General features: G+C 58.4%; 2 protein-coding genes and 1 long non-coding RNA gene across 3 annotated transcripts; 2 read left to right on the top strand and 1 right to left on the bottom strand.

Moving 5' to 3' along the window:
- Window positions 1–31: 31 nt before the first annotated feature.
- TTC24 (tetratricopeptide repeat domain 24) lies at window positions 32–8,904 on the top strand. Its single transcript, XM_030302593.1, is given in 9 exon segments — window positions 32–270; window positions 5,236–5,534; window positions 5,537–5,953; window positions 6,148–6,351; window positions 6,963–7,091; window positions 7,188–7,300; window positions 7,616–7,714; window positions 8,609–8,675; window positions 8,821–8,904. Coding segments are annotated over 8 exon segments (1,338 nt in total). The 5' UTR covers window positions 32–253; the 3' UTR covers window positions 8,669–8,675; window positions 8,821–8,904.
- Window positions 8,905–9,564: 660 nt separating this feature from the next.
- Window positions 9,565–11,725, bottom strand: LOC115505158. Its single transcript, XR_003965931.1, has 3 exons — window positions 11,619–11,725; window positions 10,288–10,535; window positions 9,565–9,682 (listed from the first exon to the last, which is right to left on the bottom strand). It is a non-coding gene; the product is annotated as an uncharacterized LOC115505158 (long non-coding RNA).
- A 902-nt stretch (window positions 11,726–12,627) lies between these two features.
- Window positions 12,628–17,325, top strand: NAXE (NAD(P)HX epimerase). The gene is given in 10 exon segments (XM_030302079.1): window positions 12,628–12,632; window positions 14,865–15,144; window positions 15,147–15,244; window positions 15,367–15,404; window positions 15,407–15,474; window positions 15,570–15,592; window positions 15,594–15,678; window positions 15,753–15,865; window positions 16,497–16,645; window positions 17,004–17,325. Coding segments are annotated over 10 exon segments (1,062 nt in total). The 3' UTR covers window positions 17,207–17,325.
- Window positions 17,326–17,438: the final 113 nt, after the last annotated feature.

Below are 17,438 nucleotides of genomic sequence, written 5' to 3'. Positions count from 1 at the left end.
CCGCGCGCGCGCAGGCGCAGCAGCGCCGCCAGGTGCGGAGGCGGAGGCCGCCGCGGGTGGGGGAAGGGCGGGGGGAGCCGCCCTCCCTTCTCCGCCCCGCCGGGGGCCCCTGTTCCTCTAGGGCTCCTCCGCTGCTAAGGCAGCCTCTGCCCTTGCCGCCGTCATTTCTCCCCGGTGTCCCCACGGACCCCGCTCCGCTTCCTGTAGCAGTCTTGGTTCCTGCTAACTTGCGGGCCAGCTTGTACTGAACTAGATGGTGCGGATGCAGAGGTAAATCAACATGCTTAGTGCCTTAAAAGCCGCTGTTCTGGAATTGGTGACAGACCTAAAGTCAAATAAATTAGAGGTCAGTGATACTCAGAGGGACGAGGTCACTGCTGCCGCGAAGCTAAGGGCAGGGAAGGTCAGGAAGACTTCCTAGTGGAGGCGGCAGCTGATCTGGGTTGGAAAGGGAACAAGAATTCATCAGACTGAAAGAGGAATTTCAGTCCGTGGAAACAGCATGTGCAAGAGCCCGGAGGTGAGTTCAGGAAATAAGAAGCGGTTCGGTTTTATCGGAGAACAACGCTCGGTCGGGGAGACGCGGGAAGAGAGCCTGGAGGGGCAGGGGCACGGCCGGCGCTGCGGTACCTCGCGCGGCGCTGACGTGCCTGGAGGTGCTCTGGGGGGCTGTCACGAGCCGAGGAACACTTCGGACCCAGGGCAGCGCCAGATTCCGAGTTTATAAAGACTCCTTCTGCAGCCGGGCGTGGAGCGGGGGGAGGCTATGGGCAGAGGCCAGTGGAGACTGCAAGGCAGTAACACAGGTGGAGATAGTAAAGTCTGAACTCGTAAAAATAATTCTGACACCTGTCCTGAATTTTTTTTTTTTTTATTTTTTTCCTATATTAACTAGCAGGCTTCCCCATCTGGTGTTTCTCCTTTTGCCCTCCCCCCCTCCCCACTCCCATGCCTCATTCAAGCAAGGAGGCAGCCTAGGTTCATAGCCTCAGGGGAGGGATGTGAAGGGGTAGGAAACAGAAAACATCCAAACCTTCAGAGGGACAGAAGAGACTCAGGGCGGAGACAAAACTGGGAGATGTGGGGTTTGAAGACAAGGGGTGCTCCCTGAGATCAGAAGGGATCCCCTTTGCTCTCCACCAGCAGGAAAGCACAGAGAATCTAGGCTCCTGGTGATGGAGGTCGCACTCCCTGCTTTCCGGGCAGCACAGGACCCTGACAAGGAGCAGTTGCATAATGAGGTTGTGCAGAAACTCCCCAGCTGAGCCAGAAAGGAAGTACCCGGATGGGTTACCCTCACTTCCGCTTTGGGACGAGGGCCCCTGGCCCCGTCAGAGCCAGGTCCGTGAGATGAAAGGAGGTGTCGGTGGATAGTAAGTAAATGGCTGAGGACCCAACGGGCCTTCCCTCTCAAGTCTTAGCGTCCCATACTCCCTGCATCCTGGGAGAAAGGAGGGGACAGAGATCCCGACTCATATTGTCTCCACCATCCCAGTGCAACAGGGGCTTGAAACAGGGGCTGAGCAGAGAGGTATTTCTCGCATACCAGGGTTAGGGACCAACACACAAGAATGACACGCATCCGGTGTTCTTGCCTCCTGGTACTATATTAGCATTATCTTGTTTAATCTTCACAAGACGGATGAGGGAACCGAGGCTTAGAAATGTCACACAGCTAAAACTGGTGGCACCAAGACACAAGTGCAGCCCCAAGCTTGAATTCTCCACCGCTGTGCGCCTCCATGGCCGTGGCTATCAAACAGCGGAGGAGGGCGCGCTGGGGAGAGGTTTCAGAGGTAGAACCGTATGACCCAGAGCGGAGGAGAGGGGTCACGGATGCCCCCCGCGTTCCCAGCTCACGGACTGGGTTGGTGGTGGCGCAGCTAACACTGGGAACATGGGGTCAGTAGATGGGAGGAAACAGGAATTTTGCTTGGACGAAGTAAGTCTAGAGATAGGCATGTAGAAATTATTGGCGGGAGGCGGGGGCACGCCTGGGTGGCTCAGTCGGTTAAGCTTAAGCGTCTGAGTCTTGATTTCCCCTCAGGTCATGATCTCATAGTGATGAGATCAAGCCCTGCATGGAGCTTTGAGCTGACATCGCAGTCTGCCTGGGATTCTCTCTCTCCTCTCTCTCTGCCCCTCCCCAGCTGGTGCTCACTCACCCTCTCTCTCTCTCTCTCTCTCTCTCAAATAAATAAACAATAAAAGAAATTATTGGCTTATCAGTGGTGTGAAAATCAGAGGTATGGATGCAGTGTTCGTGGAAGTGTGCGTAAGGTGAGAAAAGGGCAGAGGGCAGAGCACTGGGGACCGTTAGCATTTAAGGGGTGGACAGAGGGCCCAGCAAAGGAGACAGAGAAGGAACTGTCCGGAGAAAAGAAAGAGCCAGGACACGGGTCCTGGAAGCCCTAGTGAGGACGGAGTTGCAAGGAGATGTCGGATAAAGTGGGGGGTCAAACAAGAAAATGATTCGGAAATGATCACTGGGTCATTGAGAGGTCGTTGGAACCTCGGCGAGAGTAGTTTGAGTCCCTGTACCTCCCTAAAACCTCTCCCCTTAAGGGAAGGCTGCTGACTGGGCACAGAGGAGCTGCCTGGCAGGCCCTGGCCGGGCTGTGGGAGCGTCCTGGAGGCCAGCCCACGGGTGGGAGCTGCAGGCAGCTGGGAAAGCCTGCGGGCACGGGCCCCGTCTGTGGCCCAAGGCACTGTGCACCCCGCAGACGTTCAGCAAACACTGTCCAGCCATTTCGGGGGAGCCCGACTACTTCCCGGTAACTTGGTTTCTGGCGAAGGCCTCTCTACTTTATTTAATTTTTTTTTCAACGTTTATTTATTTTTGGGACAGAGAGAAACAGAGCATGAACGGGGGAGGGGCAGAGAGAGGGAGACACAGAATCGGAAACAGGCTCCAGGCTCCGAGCCGTCAGCCCAGAGCCTGATGCGGGGCTCGAACTCACGGACCGCGAGATCGTGACCTGGCTGAAGTCGGCCGCTTAACCGACTGCGCCACCCAGGCGCCCCAAGGCCTCTCTACTTTAAAAGAGGCTTCTGGGGGCACCTGGGTGGCTCGGTTCGTTAAGCGTCTGACTCAGCTCAGGTCATGATCTCGCAGTTTGGGAGTTCGAGCCCCGCGTTGGGCTCTGTGCTGACAGCCCGGAGCCTGCTTCGGATTCTGTGTCTCCCTCTCTCTGCCTCTTCCCTGCTCATGCTCTTTCTCTCTCAAAAATAAATAAACATTAAAAATTAAAAAAAAATAAAAAGGCTTCTGCCCCAGGTAAATGAGGACACTTGCTTTCTAATGCCAGCCACCCTCAGCGAGTTAGCACAGTAGGGGCCGCTGTCACGGGCCTGCTGTCCTCTCATTAAGCAGAACATGGATGTTGCAGATCAGAGCGGGGGCAGAGAGACTCTTCTGATCTCCAGGCCTTTCCTGACCATCACCTTTCCCCTCGTTCCCAAATATGGAATGTACCCACACAGGAGCACAGTGTATGTGTGTGTGTGTGTGTGTGTGTGTGTGTGTGTGTGCGCGTGTGTGAAAGGGCTCACTTCTAGGACAGCCCAGGCCTCATTAAAGCTTGCGATCCCAGTGCAGTGGAAGGGACCCTGGGCTAATCAGCCCAGAATCAGAAAACCTGGGCTCTAACCCCAGCTGCATGGTTCTGTGACCTCAGGCAAGTCCTACCTGCTTTCTGAGCCTGGTCCCCTCCTCTGCGGAATGAGAGTTTGGCACAGATGATCTCTGAGGCTGTCACCAGGCACAGGCCCGTCACGCTTTGGCTCCTTGCTTAAAGTGAGGGACTTGAGGGGTGTGTGCAGAGGTGGGCAGTGGTGGGGCAGGAAGGGCGATGGAATCCAGGTAACTGCCCAAGTGCCATCAGTGATTCAGCACTGGGATAGGTCGTCTGAACTGTCCATCAAAAGATTCCCTAGGAGTGGAGGGCGGTGCCTGGTTGTCTGGTAACCCCGGGGCTTTGAGCTAAGGGCTTGGGGAGGTAACCCAAGCCAGAGGGACCATTCCAGAGAGCCGGCCGCAGAGAGGATCGAGGGAGGTAAGGTATCCTGTGGCTGGGGCCCCGAGACCTGGTGGGGTTAGCGCGGAATGTCCCAGGATGAGGGCCTTGAAGGCAGGATTCCTAGGTGTTCTTAGTTGCAGGGGGAATTTCTTTGAAAAGAGAGACGTCTCTGCCTGCCTCTTCCAAGAAAGAGGGGAAAGAAGGAAAGAAATGGGGGGGGGGAGAGGGTGCTGAGCGTGCAGGCCCCAGTCTTTACCACCTCCCCCCGGTCTCCTGGGAAGAGAGTTTCAGGAAAAGGCTTTGCCTTTCTAGGAGAGAGATCCTAACAGGAAGCACATGTGATGACTGGAGCAGGGGGCTGGGGGCCCAGACCAGCCGGTTGTGGAACAAGAGACCCCAAAGTGGGGCGTGGGCATGAATGGGCCGGACGGCGTCGTCCGTCCTGAAAGCTGACTCCTTGCCGATTCAATAGCCCTCTCAGCTCCGCGTCCCCGGCGCCCTGTATGGCTCCCGGGGTGCAGCAGGTGCTCACCGAGCATCTGTTGAGCTGACCCGACCCACACCCAGGAGCGCCTAGATTGTGAGTGCGAGGGTGTCCGTGGGGAACAGTGATGGTGGAGGAGAACAGATGATGGAGGGGAGGCCCCGCGCGTGCTCCGTTCAGCTGCCCCTTCGTTTGCTCGTTCAGTGAATGTTTTTTGTGTTGTGGTAAGGTACACATACCTTTTTATCCCATCAAGCCGTTTCTAAGCGCACAGCCCAGTGGCAGAGGTACACACGCATTAACGCATTAGCCATCCGCCTCCAGCCACCTCCATCTCATTCGATGGACGTTTATTGAGGACCTACTACGTGCCAGACCCTAACGTCGTTCCAAATCTGGTAGGAGAGGTAGACAAGAAAGTCAGCAACTTTCACCCGGTGTGATAAACGCTGGAAAAGACACGGGCACAAGGTGCCGTGGGGTCCGGAAGGACCCACATGGCTGAGGGAGGAGGCTTTCTGTTACTTGAACTGGGTCCTGAAGGAGGACAGAGAACGAGCTGGGACGTTGGGGTAAGGGCTGATGTGGCGCCAGTAGGGTGCGGAAGCGGACCTCGGTGGCGGCAGCGAGGAGTCCTTACGGCCCTGGGGGCGGGGTTAGAGCTGAATCACCCGAGAGGGAGCCTGCTTTGGAGGAAGCCCAGGGTGACATATTGACCCCCCTGCTCCCCAGTGTCAGCACGATGTCTTCCTCCAGCCCTGAGGATACCCCCCGCGAGCCTGAGTCTGAGCCTGAACCCTCAACCTCCAAGCAGAAACAGAGGGGAAAGCGGCCACGGCAAGCGGCCAGCGTCCACGCCCTCACCAGGGCTGGCCACGGGGCGCTCCTGGCTGGCCGGAACCACGAAGCCCTGACCAGCTTCCAGAGGGCCTTCGTCCTGGCCTCGGAGGCCCCGCAGACTCGCGACACCCCTGTTCTCCGGGCCTGTGCCTTCAACCTGGGGGCTGCCTACGTGGAGACCGGGGACCCAGCCCGGGCCTCGAGCTGCTCCTGAGAGCCCGACCTGAGGAGAAGGCGCAGGGCAGGCGTCATGGCGACCAGTTGTTTCAACGTGGCTTGGCCTACCACGCCCTGGGCGACCCGCCTCAAGCTTTGGCCTGGTACCACAGGGCCCTGGGTCACTACCAGCCACTAGGCGACCGTGGGCAAGTCCAGGCAAAAATGGGAGCCTGCTACCAGGCTCTGGGACAGTCTGAGCTGGCAGCCCACTGTCTGCAGGAGGCAAGCCGGGCCTACGCCCAAGCAGGGCAGCCCCAGGCTGCGGCCTTGGCCTTGGGGGCTGCGGCGGGGTGTATGCTGAAGAGCCGGCGGCATGGGGTGGGCGCGGTGACGCGGGTGCTGGAGGAGAGCCGGAGGCTCGCTGAGAGGAGCCCTGAGCACAGACTGCTGGGTGAGGCCTGCGGGCAGAGGAGAAGCGGGGTCTGGGGAGATCAGACCAGGCGATGCTCTGAGACGTGGGGTGCAAGCGGAGGCTTTTCCGAGGGCTGGGGAAAGGGCCGGAGGACCCCAGGAGAGGGGGACAGGGGCCGCACCGGGACAGCTGCAGCTGACCTGGCTGCCCGTGACCCTGGCCACGCCCTCCAGGGCATCTCTATAACGACCTAGGCCTGAGCTACTGCCAGCTCCAGCTGTTCCCGCTTGCAGCGGAGGCCTTCCTGCGGGCCCTGCCCCTGTGTCGCGGGCCGGGAGAGGAGGCCACGGTGCTGAGAAACCTCGGGACGGCCCACAGTGCCCTCGGCAACTACCGGCAAGCCCGGGAGTGTCACCAGAAGGCTGCTGACCTGCATGGTGGGCACCAGGGGCTGGGGGCTGCGTTGGGACCGAAGGACTAAGGCGGGGGGGCGGGGGGGGGGCTCCAGCCGGGGCCCGAGGCTGGAGCGTGGACGGACCTTTGGGACTGGTTATAGGGCCAGGAAGTCCAGAGCCAGGAGGTGAGGGCTGGGGGAGCAGGAGATGGGATGGCCGGACAGGACGGTGGGTTGAGGGCCCGGAGACAAGGCCTGGGGCTGGGGGGACACGTGGCGGGGGGGGGGGGCAGAGGGCAGAGCCCCGGGCGGGAGAGGAGCCTGACGTGGAAGCCAGTGCCTCTCTGATTAAGTGGTTGTGTGCAAGTGAGTCCCCGTCGCTCTCCGAGCTTCGGTTGCTGCACGTGCAGGAAGGGAACTTTGCCGCTTCGCAGGGTCAGGTCGCAGGGTCGTTGCCCAGCTCAAGGTGGCCAGCGGGGGTGGGGGGTGGGGTGCATTCAGGCCGAAAAGCAGGCCTGAGGAGAGGCCTCCGCGGTGCAGCTGGAGGCGCGCGGGGGCTGAGCGCCGGGACTCCCGGGGGCCCGGCCTTGGCCGCCAGGGGATACGCCTCAGAGGCCAAGGCCCCCGCTTACGATGGGGTGGCTCTGTCGTCAGGCTCTGGGGGGCAGCGGCGGGAGCAGGGCCGGAGCTTTGGCAGCCTGGCGTTTGTACTGAGCCAGCTGGGGGACCACAGGGCGGCCAGAGACAACTACCTACACGCCCTGCAGGCGGCCCGGGACACTGGTGAGTGGCAGGGGGACGGGCGGAGGGTCCCCGGGGCTGCTGGGGAGGGTGAGTCGCGTGGGGAGCCGCCAGAGGACCCCCGGGCTCTCTCCCCAGGGGACACGAAGGGCCAATGGCAGGCCTGCGAGGGGCTGGGGGCTGCCGCAGCCAGACTGGGGCAGCACGACCAGGCCTTGACGTACTATAAGGAGGCGCTGGCTCGGAGTCAGGTGAGACCCCGCGCCCCAGAACCTAACTCTCCCTGCTCCCCTCCTCTGCTGACACTCCTGCCTTCGCCTTGTCTCCCCCACCACTCGTCACCCACCAGACACACTGGGCACAGTGTGCTGGGCCCCGGGACACTGCTGGCAGGAGGGGTTCGTCTGTCCACAACTGTGCACAGGCGGTGACAGGATCCCGGCAGAGGCCCGGGGCTGCGGTAGAAGAGAAGGAAGACGAGCCCCCTTCCCTCCTCCGCCTCCTGTCTCTTTCCTCCCCAATCCCCAGAGGACCCCCACCACCCCCGTTATCCACCCTCCCTCCAGAAGGAGCCAGACTCTGTGCGGGACCGGCTGGTGGCCAAGCTGGCAGACGCCATGAGGACCCACCTGGCCCGGGCCGGGCTCGTCCCCACGCACGCCCTGGTGAGGTGACACCTGAGACAAGGAGTGGGGGCGGGGACAGGTGGCCCAGAGAAGGGGGTGGTGGCAAAGCAGAGCTGAGGCCCTCAGGGCTGCTGCCCCGGGCTGCTCGTGTGTGTGTTCACCTGCCCCAGAGCCCGCAGAGTGGACACGTGTCGCTTTTCCGAGGACACCTGCAGGTAGGGAGGTGGGCGGGGGGGGGGGGTGGCCCGTCTCCCAGCGCTGGGCAGTGCCAGGCCTTTGCCTGGGTGGTCACCAGCCCGGAGGCTGAGCCCTACCCAGAGGAGCTGGAAACCAAGTCCCGGGCTGCAGTTCTCCAACAGGCCACACGGTGGGGGCGGTGCTGCGGTTCCCGGTCGGGGCGGCTCTCCCTGCGTCTCCACCACCCCCTGGCTCTCTGGCTCCCCCGACCCTCTCTCGGCCTCCCTGCCTCTCACCCCTCCAGATAACCTCGGGGAACCTCCCACCCAGGAATTAAAATTATACCCGACTATTTATTATATTTATTTAATGGGATTCATGTCTTCTCTTAAAGACTAGGACACTGTATTTATAATTTGCAAGTGAAACTAAATTAGCCTGGTCCGGGCAGAGGACTGGACTGGGGAAGAGCTGGGGTCCGTCTGAAGGCAGCCACCGACTTCCTGTGACTTTGCCCCTGGAGGCCCCAGGCAGGATGAGGTGGAGGCCAGGCTCTGGCCATGTCTGATCGTCCGTGAGCCCGAGTTCTAACTTGAGCGTTACTAGCACGGACCTCGTCACGGATTTCCACTCTCAGAGGCGTGGCCCATCCCAGTTAGCATCTAGCACCGCTCTGTGTGGGGCCGCTGCGTGTGGAGGGAACATACGCTCGCGGATATGTCACAGCGGGTTCCCTTTACTCCCCGCCATCCCCAGACTTCGGCTCCAGGGAGGCCCCAGGCTCCAGGAGGGCCGGGAAGGGCAGAGTGGAAGTGAGGCACAGGTGAGTGGAGTGGGGCCGGGGCTCCGGGGCTCCACGGGGGTGCGGACGCTGGTGGGGTTGGGGCCGCGGCCACGCAGGCACCCCGGGGAGGGGGGGGGGGACGTGTCCCTGGTGCTGCTCTGCCCCCTGTTCCCCACCCCTCCAGGTCTTCGGGCGGGTGGGAGGAAGAGGAATTGGAGGAGGGCCAGGAGGAGAGAGAGGACCAGGCCCCACCGGATGTCCCCCCCGCGTCTTGGGCACAGAGGCTGGAGTGTGAGTGGCAGCAGGCTGTCCCTAGCTGTGCATCTCCTACCTGGACACGGGAGCAGTCTCTCCCCCACGTTGGTTTCCTGGATGCCCCCTCCTCCCCCTGGGTCTGCCGCTGAGGCCTGACCAGCCCCCTCCCCTTCCTGCTCACCTCTCAAGGCCCTGGCCCAGTCTCCCTGACCCCTTCTTCTCAGTCACCTCTTCCTGGCCACTTCCTTGGCTTTCCTAACTTCTAGAACTTTGCATCTTAGAAACACCAAGTTTTATTGAAAGCCTACCACGTGCCAGGTACGGAGACCGAGTGATTTTCTTGCCCTAGCTCACCGTATACCAGCCGCGTCCCCCAAAGACTTCGACCTCTGGGGCCAGAGCTGTTTGCTACTTGCTATTCACACTTGAACTCCTTGCCTTCCGTTCAGTGTGTCGTCCTCCGGGCAGCAGTGGGCGGTGGGCGGCCCAGCTTTGCCAAGCGCCTGCCCTGTACGGAGGGTAGTCTTTCGTGCGCCCCATGCCAGCGCCCGGTGAACGCACCCCGACACGCACCCTCCTTGTTCTTCTCCCAAAGTTTTCTCTTTGCACCATGTGGTTCTTGGCACAGAGAGGCCTGTGATGAGTGTGCCCATCCCTCTCCATCTAGGTCCAGGATCCGGGGCCCATCTCCCGCTCGGAGGCCAAGGCCCCCTCCGAATGGAGCATCCTGGCTTTCTGGTCCCCAGTGGCCCCCAAGTCGATAGGTGGGTCCCCGGGGGAGGGGAAGAGGCCTGGGGAATGGATGAAAGGAGTAGGAGAGGATGTGGCTTTGGATGGTGTTAAGGGGGGTGGGGGAGATACGCCCCCAGTACTTGGGGGCATAGTGCTTGGACCCTCTCTGTCTGCCCTCGAGCAATCTTTTTTTTGTTTTTTTAAATACAATTTATTGTCGAATTGGCTAACATACAGTCTTGGTTTTGGGGGGTAGATTCCCATGGTTCATCACCTACATACACACCCAGTGCTCATCCCCACAGGTGCCCTCCTCCATGCCCGTCACCCCACTTTCCCCTCTCCCCCACCCCACCCCCGTCCACCCTCAGTTTGTTCTCTGTAAGCCCTCGAACACTCTTAACACTCACGCAACTCTGGAGCCCTGGCGTCCCCTGTCTCTTGCACAGCCTGACCGTAGGCCTCCCAGAGAGGGAGAGTCCCACTGAATGGGGGGGGCGTGAAGCTCAAGCTTGCCCCCTCCTGCCCTGGGGCCCAGTGGCCAGGTGAAGGCTGCCCTCTGCTCTGTCCCCGGCCGCTGCCCCTGGCAAGCCCTCCCCGACTCCCGCAGGTCGCCCGGATGGCCCAGGGAAACCCCAAGCAGGAACCCTCAGAGGAGACTCACCAAGTCTGGCTTCTGTACGATCATGTGACTCCACTCTGCTGGCCCGGAACGCGGCCTCTGTGCTTCCTCCGCAACACTCAAACGTTCCGGGTTTCTGGGACGAAGCCTCTTCCCGGGGATTCAGCGCTGCATGGACACGTGATGTGCCACCATCGACAGATGGCTGCTGTGCACACTGAACAAGGGCTTGACGGTCTCGGCACTGAGATGTTCAGTTGCTCCTCGCTGGAAGTTTGGGGCTCAGGGGGCTAAAGGAGAGGAACATGGACAGTGAATTTCCTTCTGGATCCAAACCTCATGATTGCTAAGGCCCTTGCCAGTTCCAAAAGCTGTGACATGTTGGCCAAGAGGCTTTGCAGTCCCTGACGTCTCCAGACGTCTATTTTCTCGAATGGGAAATGGGGATATAGCCTGAGAGAGGACACCTCTGAACGCACTGCTGCACCGTCGCGGGTTTGGGAGGCAGCCCCGCAGGCCTGTGGGACAGCCGCGATGAGCGGTCACACGGCGGTCACACAGGGCACAAACCACACGGTGCTTCCTCCTGCAGTCCTCACAGTGGATGACCCCCTTTCCCAGATGCGGAAAAGACAGCACCAGGGTTAATGAGTTTGTCCTCTCAGGCTACACCCCTAGGCAGTGGGGAAGCCGGGACTCAAACCCAGGCCGTCAACACCTTCTAGAACGCGGTGCAGTTCCGCGCCTCCACCCCCGCCCCGGTCATGCTGGTGCTTACCAAGAGCTGACCGTGTTGGTACCAAATGTGCTTATGCTGGCGTATGTGTTATTGCAATTTGTCATTTAATTAAATATCATGCAAACTGGTGAACCAAGTGTGAAAACAGCACCGTTTCTATGAAAAACTGAGTCGAATCCTTAGAAGTCTTGATTAGGTGACTCAATTCAAAAACTACTATTGAATTAGATGGGACCAAGACAGTTATCACATTTGGCTGCAAAATAATAAAAGTCTAGATGAGTTTTGCACTTAGATTGCTTCAACCACGCCACTCGCTGTTCCGCCCCCCCCGTGAGCAAACTGGAAATCGCAGGTGGTCCATTTATGCGCGAAGGATGAAGAAGTCAGCCGCGGCCTGTTCTCCAAGAAGAGACCCTGGCCACACTTTGACAGACGCAGATGAATGTATTTTTTTGTTTTAAGTTGAAATAAAAGAACCCATTTCAGGTCGTGTCAGAGAAGAGGGTTTCCACTACACCGTGAAACTCCTCACCGTGAGATTTGGAGGATTCGTTAAAAATATCTGCCGAGGGCCTACCATATGCCCAGCATGCCACGAGCTGCTGAGGACACTGGGGACACGGCCGCTCACCTTTCCTATTGTCTCGTCAGGTGTTGGGGGTGTCTTGATTTGGATGCAGGTTCACCAGCTGTAACAGAGTCAATGTAATCTACCATTTATTTATTTATGAGAGAGAGATGGGGGGGGAGAGAGAGAGAGAGAGAGAGAGAGAGGAGAGAGAGAGAGAGAATCCCAAGCAGGCTCTGCAAGGCCAGCCACGGGGCTCGACCCACGAACTGTGAGATCATGACCTGAGCTGAATCGAGAGCAGGACGCTTAACCGACCGAGCCACCCAGGAGCCCCGTAACTGTGCCTTTAAACAGAGAGAACTTTACTCCTGTCTCACGTAAGCAGTCCCCATGGAGGCGGTGGCTTCCTGGAGCTCAGGGAGTCAGGCAGGACGCTCTGCTGTCCCCAACACAGCATTCCCATGCCATGTCCTAAACTGGCTGCCCCACCCGCGGCATAGCACCTTCATTCCTGCCGGTAAGAAGGAAAAAGGAGTGGAGGAAAACCTGCGTTTTTTCCAAGGTGCCGTCTGGCAGTTTCAAGTCATTTCTGCTCGGACCTCATTGGTCAGAGTTTAGTCACATGTACGTGCCCGGCTGCTGCAAGGGAGACTGGAAAATGTAGTGTGTAGCCGGGCAGCCGTGTGGCCACATAAACTCCGGGGTTCTGTTGCCGAAGGAAGAAAGGAGAGTGGATTTGAGGGGACAAGCAGCGGCAGCTGCCACACGGGAGTATCACCACGGGGTCAGGCCAAGCCCATGTCAACCGTCACTGACTCTACTACTGAATAGCTGTATTATCTTAGGAAAATGACTTCTCTCTGTGCTAGTCAATGTCCTCATCTAAAACACGAGGATAAAAATGCATCGTAGGATCGACAGGGTGAAATGTGTAAGCATCCGGAACTCAGGAGTGCTCGATCCATGAGCCTTTAATAAATTGGTTTTGAAGGCATTTCTCAAAGAAAACTCTAGAAGCCTGGAAGCAGAAATAGGATGGAGTAGGTCTTCGGCTCCACTTCCTGGGGACATGGGGTGAGATATGCTTGTGTCCTGTCCTATACTTAACATCTCATCAGATGACGATAGCAATGACAACCCTTTAATTACATATTTCCACACCAGAGAGGGCAGTTCAGTACAGAATAATGCCTTAGAGTGCAGACTCTAGGTCAGGCTGTTTGGACCCTAGCTCCCCCTCCACCAACAGCTACCGCTGTGTCATCGGGCATGTGGTTCAACACCTTGAGGCCTCAGTTTTGCTCTTCTGTAAAATGGGAATGATAACAGGGTTGCTGCAAGGGTAAATGAGCTGATTCATGTTAGCATGTGGCACATGTAAGTATTCAAATGTTATCTGTCAAAAAAGCATGCTCCATATTGTGTTTTAGAAATAAATCTTCAGGGGGCACCTGGCTGGCTCAGTTGGTGGAGCGTGTGACTCTTGATCTCAGGGTCATGAGCTCGAGCCCCATGCTGGGTGTAGAGATTACTTAAAACAAAAAAAGAGATCCTAACAAAAAGGGGAAGGACTTCTACATACTGGTGATGGTATAAAATGAATGAGGTCTTGGATAAGATTATCCAATTGTAAGGTACATTACAATTTAGATGTAAAAACCCAATTTCCAGCCACAAACACAGTCTAACAAAAACAATTTTCCACTGCAAATGCAGTCTGATAAATTCTATTTCATACAACAAACGTGTAAAACGAGCATAGCTGGGGGACAAGGGTACATCTTACAGGAGATGATAATCTTTATAATTCAAAAGGAGAATAGCAGAAGAGTAATTAAAAGCAGGGGGAGTTCTTGCCTTTCTCAGTGAACTAGCCAGGATACAATTCATGGCACAGAAAAATAACATGAAAACAGGACCTTCACCTGGTTAATTACTTTATCTTAATGTCTTAGTGGTAACTGGTGTGTTATTCCCAAGACTTCCCCCCACCCTCTGCCGCTTAAGTATGTGAGAGTGTGTGTTTGCATTCTATTTATTTAGTTATTTTATTTATTATTTTTGGGGGGGGGGTGCAGAGAGAGAGGGGAACAGAGGATCTGAAGAGGACAGCGGCAACTCACCAAATTTGAGATCACAATCTGAGCCGAAGGCATATGCTTAACTGACTCAGCCACCCTGGCACCCCTCTTTTAGTTTTTATTTTTTATTTTTGTATTTGCGTTCTTAAAACCTCTTGGGTACAAATTGCAGTCTTCCCCTCCAGGTGTTTCTTGATATGTTATTGGAATCTGGAGTCGATGGTTTCAACTACATTTTTAACCATGACACTCTCAACCTATTAAGGTTATAACTTTGTATTTCCATAGCTATTATGTTGATGACAGGGAACAAGTATTATGTATGATTAGAGAAATGAAGCATGCTATCCTGGTAAGCAGAGGTAGGGGCAGCTAATGTATTTGGGAGAGGGGTCTTAAATTATACTGTAAACAGCACTGCAACCACTCTTAAGGGTTAACTTACTTCAAGCTTAGGGGCTCCTTGCTTGCTGACCTAAGTCCCTTGGTCTGTAGCAGAACACCTACTTTCCTAGGGATTAGACCACTGGCCTTGAGGAATGAGGGATCAGGCTCTCCGGGAGGTAAGGCCTGCCCAAGATCATGACCACAAACGACTAAGGCCCAGGCACCAGCTTCCCTTGCACCAGCCCCCACGTTTCTGGCACGGCCTCCCATTTAAAACCCTCTGGCTTGGGGCGCCTGGGTGGCTCAGTCGGTTAAGCCTCCGACTTCGGCTCAGGTCATGATCTCACGGTTTGTGGGTTCGAGCCCCGCGTTGGGCTCTGTGCTCACAGCTTGGAGCCTGGAGCCTGCTTCGGATTCTGCGTCTCCCTCTCTCTCTGTTCCTCCCTGCTCTCACTCTGTCTCTGTCTCTCTCTCTCAAAAATAAAGATTTAAAAAAAAAACGTGTTTTTTTTTTTTTTTTTTTAAACCCTCAGCTGTGCGGATGGGGAAGAAGGCCTTTGGGGTGTTAGTGCACTCTCTTCCTGAATAAAGCAAACCTTCGTTTCCCACCATCACTTGTCTCTCGAGTACTGCTCTTCCAGCCGGAGCAGTCCATCCCGCGTTGGGAACCGCTTGCCGTGTAAGTGACATTAGCCCAATTTACCGAGCGCCGCGTCGCGGGCGCGGTGGCCGGCTCTGCAAGCGCTGGCGCCCGTGGAGCGAGTACTCGCAGGGCACTGACACCAGAGGTGCCACATGCACTCGCAGCTGGTACGTGCCCGGACCGCCCTCTGGGCAGGACCCGCAAGGCGAACCAGCCACCGCCCACAGCCGCTGCGAGCGAAAGCGCTCCGCCCCCAGGGAACGCGAGGCCCAGCGACCGCGCGCCTCGCGAGGGGGGCGGGACGAGCCGAGGCCCCGCCGTCCAGGGGGCGGGGGCGAGCGCCGCGCCTGCGCCGGACGAGGGCGGGAGGGGCGCGGCGCCGCGAGCTTCCATAGGGGCCCTGCGGGCGCTGCTGGGGTTCGGTCTGCTGGCCGCCGGCTCGCACCTGCAGCGCGTCCGGGGCCCGGCCGGGGTTCTTGTCGCGCGAGGCCAGCCTGGTGGGGGACCACGCGGCGGCCGCAGTCGGCGCCGCGGGGACCCGGCGCTCATGCGAGCCCGGCGGTGAAGTACTTGAGGTAGGCGAGGCTCGGGCGGGCTCGCTCCGGGGCGGGGGCGGGGGCCGGGGCCGGGACTGGGCGTGCCGCGCGCCCGCGCTCCGAGCGCCCTGGGGCGGGACTCAGGCCGTGGGTGTCCGCAGCCAGGAGGAGGCCCAGGCCGTGGACGAGGAGCTGTTCAACGATACCAGTTCGCGTGGACCAGCTGATGGAGCCTGGCGGGGCTGAGCTGCGCCACAGCCATAGCCAAGGTCGGTGGCGCCGGTCAAGTCCCGGGGGGTGGGGGGGGCCGGGGCGGCCTGGGGACGCCCAGGGCCCCTGTGACGCCCCCTGACTCCGCCTCCAGGCCTATCCCCCAAGTCTATGTCCCGGAGCCCCCCACGGTCCTGGTCATCTGCGGGCCCGGGAATAACGGAGGAGACGGCCTGGTCTGTGCCCGGCACCTCAAGCTGTTTGTGAGTATCGGGGAAGGGCTGGGCGGCGGGGGGCTCCGAAGTCTGACTTGAATGACCCCTCTCCTTCCCCCTAGGGCTACCAGCCAACCATCTATTACCCCAAAAGGCCTAACAAGCCACTCTTCGGTGCACTGGTGACCCAGTGCCAGAAAATGGACATCCCCTTCCTTGGTGAAATGCCCCCGAGGTAGGTGGCGTGCTCTCCCCTCGTGTTTCCAGGCTGAGCTCCCCCGCCCCTCTCTCTGGAGGACAGACTCCGGGCAGGTGGGGAAGTGCCCCGCACAGGTGCCTAAGTGTACCGTTTGACCAGAACAGTGTGAAGAGCCTGCCCCCGCTCCAGCAGTGCCCGAGGCCGCCTCTCACATCCATGGCCACACCTTTCCCTCCGACTTCTGAGGTCAGGGCCTGCTCGGCAGGCAGTAACCCCCTGAGAAGGGGCTGATGTGACTGCCTCATCCTAAGCCCTTCCTGCAGGGACATGGACCTAAGACATGGGACATGGGACATAAGAACTTTGCTTGTGAAGTTTCTTAACGCATTTCACAGGTGAAGAGACTAAGGTGTTGCAGAGAAAGCAGGGCTGTCCTGCCTCCAGCTGCAGGCGGCCCCACCCTGTACCCGCCCCAGTGGCAGGCAGGCGGACAGGCACTCGGAACAGAAACCACGTGTGGACTCCGCTTGGTCTAAATCACTGACCAGTTTGCACCGAAGTCTCTGAGGGAGAGAAATGACCCGTGTGCCCCCGAGTGGCGTGTGCAGGGGACAGCCCTGTCCGGTCAGGGGCTCCCACACCCTCTCCTCTCCCTGCTCCACCACAGCCCATGCTTGATCGACGAACTGTACGAGCTGGTAGTGGATGCCATCTTCGGCTTCAGCTTCAAAGGGGACGTCCTGGGAGCCTTCCGGAGCGTCCTGAGCGTCCTGAGCGGGCTCACCGTGCCCATTGCGAGTATCGACATTCCCTCAGGTGCCGGGTCCGAGGAGCTTGGGGTGGGATGGGGGCCTGGGCCCTGCCCTATCTTAAGATAGATACCCGGGAGTCCTCTTTCTTCCAAGCTCAGACCAAGCTCTAAACAGCTGAGTGTAAAGGGGCAGAACACAGCTTTTGGGATCCCACAAAAGGGCCAGGGGGCAGGCCGGGAGCACCTTTTGTGTGCTGGACCCAAGAGGCCAAAGCCTAGGAGGCCATGGCCATGGAGCTCCAAGGATGCGGGTTCCCCAGGCGGAGACACGGGGCCCCCGCTCGTTCAGGACAGGGGCAGAACAAAGTATGGAAGAATGGACACCTGCTCTCTTCTCTCTCCCTGAATACACCCTCTTTTCAGGATGGGATGTGGAGAAGGGAAATTCTGGAGGGATCCAGCCAGACTTGCTCATCTCCCTGACTGCACCCAAAAAGTCTGCGAGCCACTTCACCGGTCGCTATCACTACCTGGGAGGTCGTTTCGTGCCTCCTGCTCTGGAAAAGAAGTACCAGCTGAACTTGCCGCCCTACCCTGACACGGAGTGTGTCTACCGTCTGCAGTGAGGGAAGACGGGCGGGCGTCCTTCCCAATAAAGACTTAGCGCCCCCCCTCCTACCGCCGTGGGGTCCTGGGAGCTGTTCTGGCAATAAAAGTTACTGGGTGGCAGGAGCCGGACAGCAAACTGAGTGAGACATGGCGCCACCTTTCTGGGAGAACAGAGCAGGCAAGGGAGGTGGCCGTGGCATTTGAGGGCAATGAAAACGGAGTTTCAGATGCTGAAAGAAAACCCAAGTG

The sequence above is a fragment of the Lynx canadensis genome, chromosome F1 (assembly GCF_007474595.2).
Source record: "Lynx canadensis isolate LIC74 chromosome F1, mLynCan4.pri.v2, whole genome shotgun sequence".
NCBI lineage: Eukaryota > Metazoa > Chordata > Mammalia > Carnivora > Felidae > Lynx > Lynx canadensis.
This window is presented reverse-complemented; position numbering and strand designations above follow the sequence as displayed.